This window comes from Salarias fasciatus, chromosome 12 (genome assembly GCF_902148845.1).
Source record: "Salarias fasciatus chromosome 12, fSalaFa1.1, whole genome shotgun sequence".
NCBI classification, from domain to species: domain Eukaryota; kingdom Metazoa; phylum Chordata; class Actinopteri; order Blenniiformes; family Blenniidae; genus Salarias; species Salarias fasciatus.
In genome coordinates, this window is record NC_043756.1 from 31,043,504 (window position 1) to 31,063,130 (window position 19,627).

The window sequence follows — 19,627 nt, forward strand, 5'->3', positions numbered from 1 at the left end:
CCTCGGCTTTTTTACCCAGAACTGAGCAGCTGACGCGCTGAAAGGGACACCGGTTCGATGGCGGATTGTTCTGAGCTCCAGCTCACCGCACCGGTTCCTCCCTCTGCCGGACTGGATCTGGTCTCCCAGAATCACCCCGTTTCAGTGTCGAGCTCAAAAACAAACAAGCCGGAGTTCCTGTCTTATCAATCACATGAGCGCTGACCCTGATTACTCCTGAACGCTGACTGAGCGATACGTGGAGCTGCAGAGATAAAGAGTTTAGAACGTCTCACAGAGAACCTGGCTCAGATCAATAGACAGCAAACAATAACAATCGCTTCAATATCGGTGTCAGGAAATCAGCCGAGAACCAAACCAGGACTCCACCATGACGGCCTGCCTTCCAGTGTCAGGTCAACAGACTCAAACTGAGTGAGTTTAATCAGGGTTCCAATAGGGTTCCATCAGGCCTGTTCTGTTTTCCTTTTCAACAGGAAAACACAAACACCTCGACCTGCTGAGTGTGTCGTTGTGTAACTTCAGTAATGAACAGATTACATGAGGAAACTAGTCCAGACTGCAGGTAGCCTGAGGCTAAATCTGCTTCCAGTCCACCGAGCTACACTCAGAAGACAACAAGAACGCCTGTTCTGTCACCGTATGAACCCTGTTACTGATGGACCGAGGCGGGACAGACCCCAAACACCCGAACACTCACAGGCCCTGAGCACCCAAACAACAGTCACGACCCCAAACACCTGAGCAACAGTCATATTATGAGATCTCACTTTCCTGAAAGTCTGATTTTTCCTGTAACTATTCCATTAACAGAAAAACTCAACAATCACGTGGAATAATCCAAATACTACAGATCTCTGCAGGTATGCTCAGTTTTAGAACAATTTAAACAGGTTTCAAGAAGTTTTCTGAATAGTTCGGTTACCTAATGGGCTGGGAACAGTTGTCAAACCGTTCTTAAGCTTGTTTTGAAGAACTGTCTAAGAGTTTAGTTAATGAATGCTTTTCAAACAGTTCTTTAACTTGTTTTGAACGGTTTTTGAACAGTTGCCGCAGTTTTATAACTGTTTAAGAAACAAAACTGTTTCAGCTATTTCAAACAGATTCAAGCTGCTTCGAGTCGATTTTGACTTGTTTTTTTCTTTTGTTTTGTTTTTTTTTTTTTGCTGTTTCTAACAGATTTTGAGGAGTACTTTTTAACTTCTTTTGAACAATGTTTGGACAGTTGTTGCAGATTTGCAGTTTGCAGTTGAAACAGTTTTAGCTGGTTTCTGAGCTGTTTCAGACAGATTTAACTTGTGTTTTAGCCGTTTTGAAGGGTTTTTAGCTGTTTCGAGCCGGTTTTGAATCCTGGAAAACACTCCATTGATTTCAACACCATTCCAGAGGAGAAATCACGTGCTCTGCGGTGACGCCATGCGGCGTGGGGGCGGGACCAGAGGAGCAGCGGACCAATGAGAGAGCGCGGTGGGCGGGGACTCGGCCGCCGCTCAGGCCTTTATAAAGTTAGTGTGTCTCGCTGGAGATCCACTTTTTCTGCCTCTTCATCATCAAAGGGACGTGATCTACTGTAAGTTCACTCTTTTTATTGATATCTTGTTTAATATATAACGTCAACGTCTGATTTCCAATGGTAGTTATTTTTTAAAAAAGAAGAAAATCTTTCTATTCTTTGTGTTCCCTGGATTTTTTTCTTATCCTGGGGTAAACAAAACTCCAGAGTCCATATTGGAATTCTACAATTCAGCCAAAACTCAAAATATTATTATTTATTCGGTATCTTTGACTGTCAGTGTTAGTAATGGGATATTTTGAGCGGTCGGGCTTCGTTCGGCTGCGGTCGTGTCCTCCGGGAGCCTTTGTTTGCTCCCCGGCGCTCCTCTCACGGATCCGGTACATAACGGTGGCTCCGGGCGGCAGCTGGATCAAACCCGGCCTCCACAGCCGCTGTCCCGGTTCTGTGTTCCGAGCTGTAGCCGGATGAAAACCCGCTATTACCAGCCGCCGCCCCGGTCGGTTTTCCCGGTTTTCCGGGCCCGGGCGGCGGTGTCGGTGTCGGCCGGCTGTTGGCTCCGTGCCGAGGCAGCGGATCCCGTGACTGTGCAGCAACAACAAGAAGGGGTGGGGGGGGGGGGATTTATTGATCAGGACGAGTCTCCTTTTTCCAACCGGCACCCTCCGGTCCCCGGTCTCCGTGTTCTGGAGCAGGTCCGGGGTGTTTGGGGGGATCTGGAGGTTCTGGACTGTTCAGAGAATCATTCAGGAACAAACTGTCCTCCAGTCTGCAGCAAACAGGTTTCACCCTCAAATCATCCAAGTTTACAGCTCAGATCCTCCATCCTGCCCTGGAGGGGGCGCTGTGGTGTCTGGAGACCAGCCGGCCCCCCTGTAGTCCCGGAGCCAGGAGTTTAGAAACATCTGAAGCAGCTTCTGGTGGTTTAGCATAAAGTTTAAAACTGATAAAATCAAGAACAGGTTAAACATCCTGAATGTAAACGAATGTCTGAGTTCTGCGGTGTGTGTGTGTGTGTGTGTGTGTGTGTGTTATGTGGGTCCTGACCCCCCCCCTGTGGTTGTTGCAGTGTCCGCCATGCTGCTGCCGGTGGTATTGCTGGTCTCCCTGAGCGCCGCGCTCGCTGCCCCCAGCCTGGACCCCCAGCTGGACGATCACTGGGAGCTGTGGAAGTCCTGGCACAGCCGGAGCTACCACCAGGTGAGCCGCCGCCGCCGCCGCCGCCCGGCCTCCGGCGTTCCGACAGCGCCCTCGCGCTCGCGTCTGATTGGCCGATCCGACCCGTGTGTCTGCAGAAGGACGAGGGCTGGAGGAGGATGGTCTGGGAGAAGAACCTGAGGAAGATCGAGCTGCACAACCTGGAGCACTCCATGGGGAAACACTCGTACCGCCTGGGCATGAACCACTTCGGAGACATGGTGAGGACGGGCTGCTGATCCCACCCCTCACCAGCAGGGGGCGCAGAGAGCCAGATGCTCGGAGGCGCTGCTGGAAGCGTAGCTCCGTTTCTTTGTTCCAGTTTTTTTTGGCTTTGAATCTCGTGACCTCTGACCTTTGTCCCGGTCGTCCTGGCAGACCCACGAGGAGTTCCGGCAGATCATGAACGGCTACAGGCGCAAGGCGGACAGGAAGTCCAGGGGCTCCCTGTTCCTGGAGCCCAACTACCTGGAGGCCCCCAGCGCCGTGGACTGGAGGGACCGCGGCTACGTCACCCCCGTCAAAGACCAGGTAGCGGCCCCGTCCCCGTCCCCGTCCCCGTCCCCACCACCCGGCCCCGTTCCCGCTGTGTGCCCCCCCGTCCAACTCCCCCGGTCCCGGGCGTGTTTCTGCAGACGTTCAGGAAACGTGTTGACAGAAAGCGCTGCGTCACGCCGAGGCGCTCAGAGAGCAGATAAGATGGCTGCTGCTGGCTTGTTTTTATTATCTGTGTCTAACACCCCCCCCCCCCCCTCCACCCTCCACCCCTCCCTCCGTCTGTACATTAACGCTGTAAGCTGAAACCGGTCAGACCGGCTCTCTGTAAATCAGGTCAGAGTCCAACACAAAGCCCACACTGCAGATAACATACAGTGGTGTTCAACCTGTGGCTCCAGAGCCTCGTGTGGGTCTCCAGAGTGAGCCTTTCACCAAACATCACACCTGAATGAACATTTCATCTAGTTTTATTTGATTTACCCCCCCCACCCCCACACACACACACGGTGCAAACAAACATCCTGCCTCACCCTCAACCTGACCCACAATCCTCTGCTGCGTTCAGGGTCAGTGCGGCTCCTGCTGGGCCTTCAGCACCACCGGCGCCCTGGAGGGTCAGCACTTCAGGAAGTTGGGCAAGCTGGTGTCCCTGAGCGAGCAGAACCTGGTGGACTGCTCCCGGCCCGAGGGCAACGAGGGCTGCAACGGCGGCCTGATGGACCAGGCCTTCCAGTACGTCCAGGACAACCAGGGCCTGGACTCCGAGGACTCTTACCCCTACCTGGGGACGGTACGTGTCCGCGGCCCGGCGCCACCTCCTCGTGGGACTCGGGACTCGGGTCTGACGTCTCCGGTTCTCTGCCGTTCCAGGACGACCAGCCGTGCCACTACGACCCTAACTACAACGCCGCCAACGACACGGGCTTCGTGGACATCCCCAGCGGCAAGGAGCGCGCCCTGATGAAGGCCGTGGCCGCCGTGGGCCCCGTGTCGGTCGCCATCGATGCCGGACACGAGTCCTTCCAGTTCTACCAGTCAGGTGAGTGCCGGTCCGGTCCGGTGGGGGGGAACCGGGCTGGGGCCGGAGCGTCTCACTCAGCTCACCTCCACGTCTCCAACGGCGTTCCAGGAATCTACTACGAGAAGGAGTGCAGCAGCGAGGAGCTGGACCACGGCGTGCTGGTGGTGGGATACGGCTTCCAGGGGGAGGACGTGGACGGCAAGAAGTACTGGATCGTCAAGAACAGGTCGGCAGCCTTTACACTCTGGCACAACAGTCAGGAAGTACCGTCCGGGTCCACATGTACCGTCTGACAGTACCGTCTGGTTCCGGCAGTACCGTCCAGGTGCAGATGTACTGTCTGACTGTACGGTCTGGTTCCAGCAGTACCATCCAACAGTACTGTCTGGGTCTGTTAGTACCGTCGAGGTCCAGATGTACCGTCCAGTTCCTGCAGTACCGCCCGGCACCACCAGGTGGTGTGTTGAGTCCGGCCTCAGTCTGACTGTGGGTCTTGTGTGTTTCCAGCTGGAGTGAGAAGTGGGGAGACAAAGGCTACATCTACATGGCCAAAGACCGGAAGAACCACTGTGGCATCGCCACGGCAGCCAGCTACCCCCTGGTGTGATGCCCCGTCGCCACGGCGACCAGCTACCCCCTGGTGTGACGCCGCCGCTGCGCGGCGCCTTTGTTTTCTAGTGTTTTTACTGCGAGACCTCAGCCGGAGCCGGAGCGGCAGGAGATTCTGCCGCCGCCGCCTCAAAACACTCGTGTTGTTTTGTTTTGTTTTGTTTTTTCGTTTAGGGAAATGATGTCATTTTATTTTGGCGGTTTGTTTTTGTTTTTCAGATTTCCGGTAGTGTTTTATTCTTTGTAAATATGTGTATGCTACTTGATATGCTGACACTTGCTTCAGTCATTGTAAATGATTGTTTTCTACTTTTAACTGTGATCAATTAAAGTCGTCAAACACTACTCCGCTCCAGCACTTTTCTTTTTAAATAAAAACACTTTAAAAGATCAAATCTGTCAAAACTGAGCTCCAGACGGTTTGAACGAAACGGTGAATGAAAAAAAATATTACAAATGAAAACATGTTGGTCTACATGGCATTTTATTTTGAAAGGAAGACAGTGATTTAGGCAATTAATTTGAATGCAACCAATCTCTAACTACTATGGAAGTTGTGCGGTTGCATATTTCTTCATTAGTTCGGCTCATTTCTCAAAACAACGGACAAACCGGCTCACTGCAGAACGGCGTTTCTCTTCGTTTCATCAGATCGGAAACATCTCAGAGTCTCAGAACGTCTTCACTCATGATTAAACACAGTCAGACTGGATTCAGCTCAGTTTCCAGGTGAATAGATATTGTTGATCTAAAGTGATCGGCTGATTGTCAGTCTCATGGCTGTTCTGCATCATTTCATTATATCAATCATCAATAGTCTGATCAGCTGTCAAAACCAGTCAGGAACAAACGGCAACACAATGAGACCAGACATGGATCTGTCGATATGCAGACGACGCACAGTTTTACTTTTTTGTTTGTGTTTATATTAGTGTGTTAATCTCTGATGTATGAAGTTGCTTTTCGTGTGAATAAAAATGAGTTTCCTTGGAAGTACAAGAGCAATGAGTAAATTAAAACTGAAAGGTTTTGCTGTAAAAGGTTTTTTTCCCTTCATTTTCTTCTACATTATGTATTCTGTTAACTGAACAACCCAAAAGACCATCACAGGAACCATTGTGACTGGAGGACTGGACTCAGACTGAACGAGGAATATTTCAACGTTCTTCTGCCTCAAGACGAAACATCTCAACATTCTGACTGTGAGAGACTCACGATGCCAGAGAGACGAAGCTTCTTGAGGACAGTGATCATTTGGTTGAGAAAGAAATGAAGCTTTGAAACCTGAGAGAAGAGTTCTGGGAGAGAGAGGCGCTCCAGGAGGTGAACGGTGGAGTTGAGCTGAACTCTGAGACCGATTCACCAAACGATCTCCGAGTTTTAAAAAATACAATTTCAGTTTGAAGAAATGAGCCAAACCAGTGGAGGAAAACAACACCAGCTACACTGACCGACCTGAACGCAAAAACCACTGAGGCTGGTGTCAAACTACACCGCGCGGCGCTGCATGTCTAGAGTTCTGTAGACTCTTCTTTCAGGAGAACTTCTTGACGAAGGCCAGGTACTCGTTGACGTCGTCGGCGGAGCCCACCACGAAGGGCACGCGCTGGTGGAGCGCCTCGGGCTGGACGTCCAGGACCCGCTGGGCGCCGGTGGTGGCCACGCCCCCCGCCTGCTCGATCAGGAAGGCGATCGGGTTACACTCGTACAGCAGCCGCAGCTACGGGGGGAAGCAGACGGAAACCGGTCCTTTAACAACAGGATCGCACAGGATGTGGGCCAGGTCCGGTCCGGCTCCGGTTCGGCTCTGGTCTGGACACCGCGACCAATCAGTAGTCATCAAATCAATATGGCGGTCCGGCTCCGGCACTCCAGAAACTTTCCGCAATGATTCTTTTTTTCCGGACGCCGGAGCCCGGCCGCGTCAATGTACCAAGCAAGTCGGGCCAGAAGGAAAGTCCATACGTGTTCCAAAATAAGTGATTTCAAAATAAACTCTGTGTCGTGTTTTTGCCTTAGTGTTCTTTTGTTTTGTTTTTATTCTGGTACAATATATAACAAAGAACGAGCTCTCGTCATTAAACGCATTAGAAGAATGAACGGTTTTGTTCTTCGTCACTGCAGGAAAGTCAATCGACCCCAAAACGGCACAAAAAACAGCTCTGTGACCGGGGCGACTGTGGGTTGCCAGATTGGGTGGGTTTCTGCCAAATCAGGGTTCTTGTGAACCCGTCAGGCGGGTTGATGAAATGCTTCTGTGCTTGTGACGTGATTTTATCATTCAAATCCGGTTTTTACCGTTTTAACGTGCATTTTCTACAGAGATGGAGGTTTGGGCTAGCTGCACCGTATCCAGTGTGAATCCAGCGTAAATCCACAAACAGACCGACGGGCGAGTTCCGACATTTCCAGCTTTAATACAACCGTCATTTCAGAATAAAAGTCAGGCTGAAGCTTCTAAATCGGGATTCTTCAGAGGATCTTGAGCCTATTTAGGCCAAACGACGCCACTGATGCCTGGTGTGACGCAGCGGATGCTAATGCTGCTAATGCTAGCGCCGCTCATGCTAACGGTGCTCATGCTAACGGCTGCAGAGATCAGTCAGACTCTCACGACACAGTCAGTCACTTCCACCTTTCTTTTCTTGGCAGTGGCCATGTGACGAGCCAGAGAACAGCGTGACGGCGGTGTGTGTGTGTGTGTGTGTGTGTGTGTGTGTGTTCTGACCGAGGACTGGAACTTCTGCTTTGTTTGCCGCAGCGGCTCGGTCTGAGTCTGACTCTCATTTTCAGAGGTGTATTTTGGTGAGGCAGAACCTCAGAGTGTTCGAGTCGATTCAGGATGAAGGAAAGTCGTCAGAGCGAGTCTGCATGTTCTCCCTGAGGAGGACAAACAGACGGGCCCGGCTGATCGAGAACCGAGAACTGAGAACCGAGCCTTCAGGGGAACTTTTCTACACCTGCTGGGTCGACGCTCCGGCGACTGACTGATCTCTGAAGCGCAGTGCATTGTGGGAAAGCTGTGTTGAAAAGACGCTGGTCCTTCAGCCTGGAGACGAATCAACACTCCGAATGAAGTGACGAGGATCTGGTTTAAACGCTGATACCGATACCAGAACCAGGTTTCTCCTGAACCCCACTTTAATTTTTAGTTTCCTCTTCAGGTTCAGACTGAACTCAGTGGAGTTTAAGTCAGTGTGTTGACCTGAGCTGACTGACACACACACACACACACACACACACACACACACACACACACACACACACACACACACACACACACACACACACACACACACACACACACACACACTGTAACCTGATGGTGGGTTTCTCTGAGCTCAGAGTCGGCGGTAAAGCTAACCCGCGACCTCTGACCCCATTCCTGCCATCACTACACTTCAGGCTCGGGTTCTAAAGGTGAGCCGGAGCCTCGGGTCATTGTTTCTGGGCCTTGGTGGAGATCAGAGATCAGTCAGTTTGAGCAGAAGAACCTCAGCGTTCTGCCAGGAGCTCCTTAGAACCTGAGAACCGCTTCTACACACTTCCTGGTTCCTGTGCCTGTGTTTTGTGTACTTTCTGTGTGTGTGTGTGTGTGTGTGTGTGTTCCTTGCTCCCACCTTTCCCTTGGGACTCTTCTCGTTGGCCGGGTACAGGAAGATGCCGCCGTAGGCGATGGTGCGGTGGACGTCCGACACCATGGAGCCAACGTACCGCGCTCCGTAGGGGGCGCTGCCGTCCTGGGGGGGGGGGGGGGGGGGGGGGGGGGGGGGGGGGGGGGGCGCAGGGGGGGCAGGGCAGAGCAACACTTTTACGTATCTGAGGCCGGACGACTTCGGCTTTCATTTTCACAAAGCTGCGCCAACTTCCCTTTATTGTGAAAGGCCGGGTTCACTTCCTGTTTCTCGGAGCAGGTGCAGTTCCGACTGCAGGCGACGACTTTTCCCTCATGTATGTTTCAGGCCAGTCTGACTTTGATCGTTTTTTTTCTTCATTTAAACGGTGTTCTCTACACCGGGACTGGAGGCTCCAGGTTTTCACCGGGGATTTACTGTGAAAAACCCCGAGACGGAGCAGAGGAGCTTCACACCTGCTGCTCAGGTCAGACAGCAAGAGGTCAGAGGTCAGAGACAGCAGCCTCCACCGCGGAGTCAGGAGGCGGCTGAGTCACTGCCGACTCACCGTGACAAACAGCTGTTCACGCTGTTGTGTAAAAGTAAAGTGCTGACGTTCCGCTCACATTCTGAGTATGAGAATGACTTTTTACTCCAAGGCCTAAAATTAAGTTTAGTTTTTTTTTAAAAAAAAAAAAAGTGTATTCTGAACAGGACAGCGTGATAATCCTGCAGCTCTGAACGTTCTCCCTTCATTCGAACGGAAATTAATCAGAGAACCGGAAACATCTTGATGCAAAAAGACTTTTATGTTCTGCATCAATTGACTGGATTTGAAACGATTCCTTTTTTTTAACAGGAACCAGTGAAAGCAGATTCCAGAGCGCCACCTTCAGGGGAGAACGGAGAACCTCCACCCGACCGGCCGGCTGTTAGAAGTCACATGATGAGAGAAAACTTCCTGCAGCCTCCTGACCGAGACTCTGCAGCCCAGGAGGCTGCAGGAGATGCTCGGCATGCTGGGAAAATTCTCACACCCCAAATGCAGCCTGTACACAGAGTACACTGTAAAAATAGCTTCAGTCATAAACTCTGGTCATGTTCAGACGCAGCGATGCCGCCGTGCTGTCTGACTGGAGACTGGAGACGCTAATGAGGGAATCAGTCAGACTGTAATCATGATTAGCATGTAGCATGTAGCATGTAGCATGTAGCATGTAGCATGTAGCATGTAGCACGGCTGCTGTGAGTCCAGACACTCAGACTCCAGGTTTAAAAGCTAAACTGAAGTTTCTCTGCAGTGAATCAGCAGGAAGACGAAGCTGAACCTGAGAGGAGAGACATCAGGGCCAGCAGGTTCCTCCTGCTCAGCTGGCCTGATACTGCTACTGGTACTGCTACTGGTACTGCTACTGGTACTGGCACTGCTACTGGTACTGCTACTGGTACTGGTACTGGTACTGGCACTGTTACTGGTACTGGCACTGGTACTGGTACTGGCACTGCTACTGGTACTGCTACTGGTACTGGCACTGCTACTGGCACTGCTACTGGTACTGCTACTGGCACTGGTACTGCTACTGGTACTGGCAACGCTACTGGCACTGCTACTGGTACTGCTACTGGCACTGGTACTGCTACTGGTACTGGCACTAGTACTGCTACTGGTACTGCTACTGGCACCGGTACTGGCACTGGTACTGCTACTGGTACTGGTACTGCTACTGGCACTGCTACTGGTACTGCTACTGGCACTGGTACTGCTACTGGTACTGGCAACGCTACTGGCACTGCTACTGGTACTGCTACTGGCACTGGTACTGCTACTGGTACTGGCACTGGTACTGCTACTGGTACTGCTACTGGCACCGGTACTGGCACTGATACTGCTACTGATACTGCTACTGCTACTGGTACTGCTACTGCTACTGCTACTGGTACTGGTACTGGTACTGGCACTGTTACTGGTACTGGCACTGGTACTGGTACTGGCACTGCTACTGGTACTGCTACTGGTACTGGCACTGCTACTGGCACTGCTACTGGTACTGCTACTGGCACTGGTACTGCTACTGGTACTGGCAACGCTACTGGCACTGCTACTGGTACTGCTACTGGCACTGGTACTGCTACTGGTACTGGCACTGGTACTGCTACTGGTACTGCTACTGGCACCGGTACTGGCACTGGTACTGCTACTGGTACTGGCACTGGTACTGCTACTGGTACTGCTACTGGCACTGGTACTGCTACTGGTACTGCTACTGGCACTGCTACTGGCACTGCTACTGGTACTGGCACTGGTACTGCTACTGGTACTGGCACTGGTACTGCTACTGGTACTGCTACTGGCACTGCTACTGGTACTGGCACTGGTACTGCTACTGGTACTGGCACTGCTGCTACTGGTACTGCTACTGGCACTGCTACTGGTACTGGCACTGCTACTGCTACTGGTACTGGCACTGCTACTGGTACTGGCACTGGTACTGCTACTGGTACTGCTACTGGTACTGCTACTGGTACTGGCACTGGTACTGCTACTGGCACTGGTACTGCTACTGGTACTGCTACTGGCACTGCTACTGGCACTGCTACTGGTACTGGCACTGGTACTGCTACTGGTACTGGCACTGGTACTGCTACTGGCACTGCTACTGGCACTGCTACTGGTACTGGCACTGGTACTGCTACTGGTACTGGCACTGGTACTGCTACTGGCACTGCTACTGGTACTGGCACTGCTGCTACTGGTACTGCTACTGGCACTGCTACTGGTACTGGTACTGGCACTGCTACTGGTACTGGCACTGCTACTGCTACTGGTACTGCTACTGGTACTGGCACTGGTACTGCTACTGGTACTGGCACTGCTGCTACTGGTACTGCTACTGGTACTGGCACTGCTACTGGTACTGCTACTGGCACTGCTACTGGTACTGGTACTGCTACTGGTACTGGCACTGGTACTGCTACTGGTACTGCTACTGGCACCGGTACTGGCACTGATACTGCTACTGATACTGCTACTGCTACTGGTACTGCTACTGCTACTGGTACTGGTACTGGTACTGGCACTGTTACTGGTACTGGCACTGGTACTGGTACTGGCACTGCTACTGGTACTGCTACTGGTACTGGCACTGCTACTGGCACTGCTACTGGTACTGCTACTGGCACTGGTACTGCTACTGGTACTGGCAACGCTACTGGCACTGCTACTGGTACTGCTACTGGCACTGGTACTGCTACTGGTACTGGCACTGGTACTGCTACTGGTACTGCTACTGGCACCGGTACTGGCACTGGTACTGCTACTGGTACTGGCACTGGTACTGCTACTGGTACTGCTACTGGCACTGGTACTGCTACTGGTACTGCTACTGGCACTGCTACTGGCACTGCTACTGGTACTGGCACTGGTACTGCTACTGGTACTGGCACTGGTACTGCTACTGGTACTGCTACTGGCACTGCTACTGGTACTGGCACTGGTACTGCTACTGGTACTGGCACTGCTGCTACTGGTACTGCTACTGGCACTGCTACTGGTACTGGCACTGCTACTGCTACTGGTACTGGCACTGCTACTGGTACTGGCACTGGTACTGCTACTGGTACTGCTACTGGTACTGCTACTGGTACTGGCACTGGTACTGCTACTGGCACTGGTACTGCTACTGGTACTGCTACTGGCACTGCTACTGGCACTGCTACTGGTACTGGCACTGGTACTGCTACTGGTACTGGCACTGGTACTGCTACTGGCACTGCTACTGGCACTGCTACTGGTACTGGCACTGGTACTGCTACTGGTACTGGCACTGGTACTGCTACTGGCACTGCTACTGGTACTGGCACTGCTGCTACTGGTACTGCTACTGGCACTGCTACTGGTACTGGTACTGGCACTGCTACTGGTACTGGCACTGCTACTGCTACTGGTACTGCTACTGGTACTGGCACTGGTACTGCTACTGGTACTGGCACTGCTGCTACTGGTACTGCTACTGGTACTGGCACTGCTACTGGTACTGCTACTGGCACTGCTACTGGTACTGGCACTGGTACTGCTACTGGTACTGGCACTGCTGCTACTGGTACTGCTACTGGCACTGCTACTGGTACTGGCACTGCTACTGCTACTGGTACTGGTACTGCTACTGGTACTGGCACTGGTACTGCTACTGGTACTGCTACTGGCACTGCTACTGGTACTGGCACTGGTACTGCTACTGGTACTGGCACTGCTGCTACTGGTACTGCTACTGGCACTGCTACTGGTACTGGTACTGCTACTGGTACTGCTACTGGCACTGCTACTGGTACTGGCACTGGTACTGCTACTGGCACTGGTACTGCTGCTACTGATACTGCTACTGGTACTGCTACTTGTACTTCTACTTCTACTGGTACTGATACTGATACTTGTACTTCTACTGCTGCTGCTGCTGCTGCTGCTGCAGCGTCCTGCGGTCTAACCACGCTGTCAGGCTCTCCGGTGACTCAGCACCGTGAGGCGCTGTGTTGACGGGCCTCATGCTGTCATCGGTCCGTCTACTGAGCGCGTGCAGAACGGCGCTTCGCCCTGCGGGGCAGCGTTTTGAGCCCCGGCGTTTCCAGAAAGTGTCTCAGTCTTCAGGGACTCTGAGCTCTGCTGAAGGCTCTGCGAGGGCCTGGAGGTGCTTCCACTCTTTTTGACAGATCAGCTGTTTCGTGTTTGCTCCAGCTGTCGGTTCATGTTTTCTTGTTCGTTCATTTTATGTGACGTTTTGTGACTGTGGGCGGCGCTAGCAGCCGTCAGTCAGGCGGTGGTTTGGGTGGTGGTGGAGAGACCGGTGGAACGGGCTGGAACCTCGGTCTTGGTCGCCCCTTCATGCAGCAGAGTGAGCGAGTCGGACGGAGCTCAGGGTTCTCAGGCGTGTGCGGTCTTGTTCTGCATGAGCGAGCGTCGGGTGTAGCGTGGGAGGAGGCCGGCGCCTCCGGGCAGAACGCGCTCCGTTTGGGATTCGGACCCTCACCTCGGGGTACTTCTTGTGTTTGAGGTACTCGTTGACGGACGGGTGGAAGTACCGGGCGTAGCCCTCGTTCAGGCTGTAGATCTTCCCTCTCTGCTTCATCCTCACGTTCCTCTCCGTCAGAATGAACTCGCCGATGGCCTGACGGAGGACGAGAAGGAGACAGACTCAAGACGTCTCGACACAAAACCCGGCGACTCACTGACGCCCCCAAGTGGACAGACGGGCGTCCAGCTTCCCAGTCACTCCCAGAATAAACTCTATCTGAAGAGCTCCTCAGGACTTCTGAAGCAAGCCTGGAAAGGACTTTTATCTTTTTAATGTTTGTGCATCTCAACAAACCACAACGTGTGGATTAAGAACCAACCTACACTGAACTTCACAACCCGTTAAGAACTAAAGCTGCTTTTCTAAAGGCAGAAATTCCACCTGGGAGGCCGAGTTTCTGGCGTGTAGCGTTTTATTTTGGCTCTGACTGCTGGTTCAGTCAGTGCCTGGGGTCAGCCGGGGTCAGCCAGGGTCAGTCGGGGTCAGCTGGGGTTTTTGTAATTGACCCATTGACATTTTGTTTCCCTATTTAAAGCAGATTATGTCCAACAGAACCTAAAAGTGACCTATCTCCTGTATCGCTGTCCAACCCAATATAAATATGTCTGAATCGGGGTTTTGTAGCCGTGACTGCGATAATGGCAGTGCCATAATGCATTGTGGGAGTATGAGATGAGATATTCGAGATTTCAACATTGTTTTTGTGTTTTATTTCGATGTTCTGGTGTTGATAGTGTTGCTGGTGTGGTTGTGTTTTGTTGTGTTCTTGTTGTTCAGTTGATCTAAATAGTTTAGTTACTTTTCATGTGAAACCTGGATGAGAAGAGTTGAGCGTTTAATCTGCTCTCGGTACGACTACAAGCTTAAAGATGCTACTTCTGAAGTTCCCTGGTAGCTTCTGTCCAAATGGGCCATGACACTGATGTATTTTCAGAAAAGTACAATAATGAGGTTAAACCAAAACTAACCATTTTAACTGCTCAGATTTTTTTCGAGCGCACTGGAGAAAATTCACTGGTGGTGTTCCTCAGGGCTCAGTTTTAGGATCCTAATCATCCATATTTTGAATAATTGATATCTTTACACTGTGTGCTCACTCTTCCTCATTCAGAGACCATGAAAACACACACACACACACACACACACACACACACACACACACACACACACACACACACACACACACACAAACACACGTTTGTACTCACACCGTTGTGAGGACACTCATTGACATAATGCATTTCCCAGCCCCTTACCCTAACTCTAACCATCAAAAATAAATGCCTAACCCTAACTGATGCCCTAAACCTAACGTAAACCCAATTATAACCCTAAATCAAAAACCAAGTCTGAACCTTCAAAAAGGTCAAAAAAGGCCTTTTGAAAAGTGAGGACCGGCAAAAATGTCCTCACTTTGCAAAAATGTCCTCACTCTGTTGGTGAAAAACGAATTTTGGTCCTTACTTTTGGGTATGTACAAGAACACACACACACACACACACACACACACACACACAGTCAGGCTGGAGCTCTCACGGGGTCCAGCATGAAGAAGTTGAGGCCGGTGCCGGTGCTCAGGGCGACCAGGGTGGCGCTGCCGTACAGGGCGTAGCCGGCACACACCATGTTCCTGCCGGGCTGCAGGGCGTCCTGCTCCGACGGCTCGTCCTCCGTCACCTGGGGAACGGGCAGACGGCGGGAGGCTTTACTCACGGTCAGATTTCGCCGGGAAAGTTGACTTCTGTGAACAAACTGCAAACTGCCTCTGATCTGAGACAGAAGCTGCAGTCTGGTTATCAACAAACACAGTTCTGGATTAAATAAACCTAAAACGTGAGCACGTGTGGGACTTCATCAAAAAGAACTAAAAAAGAAAAATGCAAACATTTGTTGAGCCTCAGCTGCAGTTTCCAGAGTATTAACTGTGCAGCGGCGCCCTCCAGTGTTTTAACCGAGTCACTACACCTTCAATTCATCTGTGCAGCAGTAAACGGAAGCGTGAACCTGTGAGCTGGGTTCGATTCATTTAAATGAAATACACACTGAGAGAAAAGCAGAGCAGGTGGATGAATCCAGCCATGATGTTACTGTTTCAGTCCGGCCTGGGAATGTGGCTCTTCAGCTCCCTGGAGCCAGTTTTGAGTGTCTTGACGGGACGAGGTGCAGACAGACCAACAGACACACACATCTCACACTCACCCGTTTGTAAATGGCGAATATGGTTCCAATGGAAGCCAGGCAGTCGATGTTACTGGAGCCGTCCAGAGGGTCAAAACACACCACGTACTTCCCCTGAGGGCGGAACACATCTCACTGCCTCTGCCAGGCATGCTCTCACGCTACAGGCTGGAACGGCGGCAGCACGACTCCTCTGAAGCCAAATCAGAGACCATCAGAGGGTTCTGACCTGAGACCAGCCATCAGAGGGGCTCCTGGTTGATTCTGAGTCATTCGGGTTTTAATAGAGTGGTTTCCCGTTCAGAATGCCATGACAGTGGTCGGGTGTTCTGTCTGTAATATCGATCTATCAGGAGATTCAAAGGCGTCACATCAACCCAAAGCATCAGTACCCCGTCCAGTACCAGGCCCGGTATCGGTGTCAGTGATACTGACACAGTCCTTCTTTTAAACATGTCTGAAACCAGAATCTTCCTGATGTTTATCTAAAGACTCTCCAGCCGGGTGGAAACGTCTCTGCAGGGAGTCTGATCGTTTCACGCAGGACAAACAGTCTTGTTTTGGTCTTCGTCTTGGTCTGGGATCCTTAAAGTCTTGGTTTTGTCTCAGTCTTGGCCCCTTGAAGTCTTGGTCTCGGTCTCGGGTTAGATGGTCTTGACCGCAGCACTAGAGTTTTCAGTAGGTTTCTAAACTGGACTTTCAACACCAAAATAGTGAGTTTCCCTCCAGACCTGGGCCCCTGCTTCAGCTTCATCACGGAGAAACGCCGGTGTCGAACGAGGAGGCGGTCTCGCCGGCCCCCCTCACTCACCCTCTTGTCTTTGGGAGTGACGATGAGCTCCTTGTTCTCCTCGGACACCATGCAGCAGGATCCGTAGGAGGCCTGCAGCATGTTGATGACCAGGTCGTTGGAGAGCACGTCCAGCTTCTTCACATCGTCCCCGGTCACGTTGACGGTGCCGGCGATGCCCTGCCTGCACCGCAAACCGCAGACCATGAACCACAAACCACAAACAACAGCCACAGACCAGAAACCAGAAACCAGAAACCAGAAACCAGCGACCACCTCAGAGCCAGAGCCGGCCTGTGCGGCGGAGCTCTGAGAGCAGAGCAGTTACATAACTTCACCGAAGGCTAACGTTCCTGGATAATGGTGCATTGTTGTTTGTGAGCTGGCAGACTTTCAACAATTCCTGCATGTTCACTTCGATTCAATTCAAAAAAACTTTATTCATTCCCTCCAGGCAGTTCAAAGAGTGAATCCTTTCTCTTCAAACTGAGAGTCTTAGTGGTTCACTTGTCACATGTAATAAAGCTGCTGGCAGTCTTTTCACAAATTAAATTCAGCTCCATCAGTCAGAGGAGGAAGATGCTCTATAATCTGGGCAGCAGCTGGTGTAACTGGGCAGGAACAGACGGCAGCTCTGCAGCGGGTTTCCTGTCTGACAAAAGTATCAAATCTTCCCTGAACCGAGCGACCAGCTGGAAACCAGCAGGAGCCGCTCAGAGTTCAGAGCTCCACCGGCCGGACGGCTGAATTCCATTTCACATGGTACACCTACGTGTACATCTGGGTCATATTCTGGTCCTTGGATCAATTTCTGTTTCTATATATAGGTCTATATAAGGTCTATATATAGGATCGACCTTCCTCATGAAGCATAATAATGATCGTTATTCCAGTTCGCGTTGAAATCAGTTTTCCATTTCTAAAATTATTCAGATGTAACTTTCTTCTATTTCGATGTTGTATCCAGTGTGATCCAGATCGCTCTCCAAATGTAACTTCTTCACCTGCAGCTCGTCAGAAATCTGCCAAACAAACCTAAAAAAAAAAAAAAAAAAAAAAAAAAAATACATTTATCACTTCCCTTTTATTCTGAAGGCCAGATTTCACCGCTATTGATCCAGAATTTGATTCAGAACAAATTGAAATGATCCAAATCCCTCCGAAAGGTTTCAGTTATCTTGTTAATCAACCAGTCAACCAACTGACCAACCAACAGACCAGCAAACTGCCCAACCAGCCAGCCCACGACCCAACCAAACAGATGATGAACCAACTGTCTAACTGACCGACAAACAAACTGATGGCACAAACAACTGACCAAACAACCAACACACGGAGTTTCAACATTTTTTTTTTGTCATGATTTAAGGAGCACGAGAAACAATCGATCCCACTTCTTGTTACTATTGGAGTCACAGCTCTGCTCCACAACTCTAAGGCTGAATCCCATTTCACCCCTTAGCCCTTCCCCTTGGCCCTACCCCTCGTTTTGCGCGTTCACGTGGAGGGGTAGGAGTGTCCCAATTGTCATTATGACGGAGGGGTAGGGCCAAGAAAGAGGGCCAGTCACCCCTCCAAAAGGAGATTCTCGAGAGTCACACTCCAAACGGAGGGGTATCGGCCGATGGCGAGGGGCGCTTGTTCTTTCAGCCTAGGTCATGCCTGGCGGGCGGGGTGAATTCACTTCCGCATTGACGGGAGTGATCGTTTCCACACCCGCGCATTCCAGGCGCATTCCAAACACAACAGATAGACGATTATTTTCAATAAACTGGTTTCTTCAACATGGCCCGCCTGGAATGCGCGGGTGGGAAACGAGCGCCCCCGCCAATGCGGAAGTGAACTAACCCCACCCGCCACTGACGGTCCAGGCGAACAAAACAAGCGCCCCTCGCCACCGGCGCCACTGGATGACAGATTTCTCAGAAAGCCTTCCAAGATCGGCAAAATGGCGGCGTCCGCAACGAAAGACGTTCATAAATGTCAGTATTTTGTCAATTAATAAAGTTTTAAAATGTAAGAAAAACATTCTTCTTCGGCAGATAATTGTCGCATCTGCCTACGTCATCGGCAGCGGCGACTACTGATGACGTACGCGATTGTCGGAGGGGTGTCCCAATTCGGAGGGGTTGACTTTCTCCCCTACCCCTTAGCACTCCGTTTCATAGGCGGAGGGCTAAGGGGAAGGGCCAAGGGGAAGGGCTAAGGGGTGAAATGGGATTCAGCCTAAATGTCAGAAACACTGGATTATTTTCCTGCTCATGAGGAGACCTGGTTGTTTTTCCACTAATACAAAAGATGACAGCAGAGATCACTTCCCACCAGTTTCTCTGGACTCATGTGAGCATGTCTGGACCAGAACCCAGGACCTTATGACTCACAGGTGGACCAGGCCCCGGTACCTCAGTACTCACAGGTGGGCTAGCTCCAGTACTCACAGGTGGGCCAGGCCGGCCTTGCGCACGGCGGAGGAGATGGCTTTGATGGCCGTCAGCATGGCGTTGAGGAGCTGGGTCAGCTCTCCGGTGGATCCTTTGGCCTGCCGGCCGGTCTCCATGACGAACCGGGTCAAGGTCCATACGTCCGTGTCGAAGGCAGACTGGTCCGACATGCTGGCTGCTCCGGCTCCTTCCGTGTGTGTGTGTGTGTGTGTGTGTGTGTGTGTGTGTGTGTGTGTGTGAGTGAGAGAGAGAGAGCGTGTGAGTGGTGGTCCGGGGAGGGAGGCCTGCAGACTGAGCGACCTCGGAGCCAGCCCACGTCCTTTTCAGTCCCAGAGCCAGCTATTTGTGAGCCTGCATGTGTGTGTGGAGGTGTGTGTGTGTGTGTGTGTGGAGGTGGGTGTGTGTGTGGAGGTGGGTGTGTGTGTGGAGGTGGGTGTGTGTGTGTGTGTGTGGAGGAGGGTGTCAGATGTCAGCTGTGGACACTTGCACGGTTTTAATCCTGCACCAGACTTTTATCAGTCTTTAGCTCAAAACCTGCAACATTTAACCACAAGTTAGTGTCAGTTCATCTCCTCTCTGAGTTTTATACACTTTAAACGACAAAGAAACGTTTTTTTTGTGCACAGAAACTTTTTTGGGAACAAAGAAAGGTTTTATTTGTGCACAGAGCCGTGAGCACGGTGCAGGCCAGAGGAAGGAG

General features: G+C 51.4%; 2 protein-coding genes across 2 annotated transcripts; one reads left to right on the forward strand and one right to left on the reverse strand.

Moving 5' to 3' along the window:
• The first annotated feature begins 1,456 nt into the window (after positions 1 to 1,456).
• Positions 1,457 to 5,183, forward strand: ctsla (cathepsin La). Its single transcript, XM_030105529.1, has 8 exons — positions 1,457 to 1,570; positions 2,583 to 2,713; positions 2,809 to 2,931; positions 3,089 to 3,241; positions 3,774 to 3,998; positions 4,079 to 4,247; positions 4,338 to 4,455; positions 4,737 to 5,183. Exons 2-8 carry the CDS (start codon positions 2,591 to 2,593, stop codon positions 4,834 to 4,836), a joined length of 1,011 nt encoding a protein of 336 aa, XP_029961389.1. The 5' UTR covers positions 1,457 to 1,570; positions 2,583 to 2,590; the 3' UTR covers positions 4,837 to 5,183.
• Positions 5,184 to 5,888: 705 nt separating this feature from the next.
• fbp2 (fructose-1,6-bisphosphatase 2) lies at positions 5,889 to 19,281 on the reverse strand. Its single transcript, XM_030105528.1, has 7 exons — positions 18,925 to 19,281; positions 16,508 to 16,670; positions 15,718 to 15,810; positions 15,055 to 15,195; positions 13,474 to 13,611; positions 8,459 to 8,578; positions 5,889 to 6,558 (listed from the first exon to the last, which is right to left on the reverse strand). The coding sequence occupies exons 1-7, from the start codon at positions 19,095 to 19,097 to the stop codon at positions 6,373 to 6,375; spliced, it is 1,014 nt and encodes a 337-aa protein (XP_029961388.1). The 5' UTR covers positions 19,098 to 19,281; the 3' UTR covers positions 5,889 to 6,372.
• Between the last annotated feature and the right edge of the window lie 346 nt (positions 19,282 to 19,627).

Coding starts and splice junctions, on each gene's coding strand:
- ctsla (XM_030105529.1), top strand. CDS start 2,591: ATGCTGCTGCCGGTGGTATTGCTGGTCTCCCTGAGCGCCGCGCTCGCT. Junction 2,932..3,088: donor TGAACCACTTCGGAGACATG/GTGAGGACGGGC, acceptor TCGTCCTGGCAG/ACCCACGAGGAGTTCCGGCA. Junction 3,242..3,773: donor TCACCCCCGTCAAAGACCAG/GTAGCGGCCCCG, acceptor TGCTGCGTTCAG/GGTCAGTGCGGCTCCTGCTG.
- fbp2 (XM_030105528.1), bottom strand. CDS start 19,097: ATGTCGGACCAGTCTGCCTTCGACACGGACGTATGGACCTTGACCCGG. Junction 16,671..18,924: donor AAGGCCGGCCTGGCCCACCT/GTGAGTACTGGA, acceptor TTTGCGGTGCAG/GCAGGGCATCGCCGGCACCG. Junction 15,196..15,717: donor TATTCGCCATTTACAAACGG/GTGAGTGTGAGA, acceptor CCCGTTCCCCAG/GTGACGGAGGACGAGCCGTC.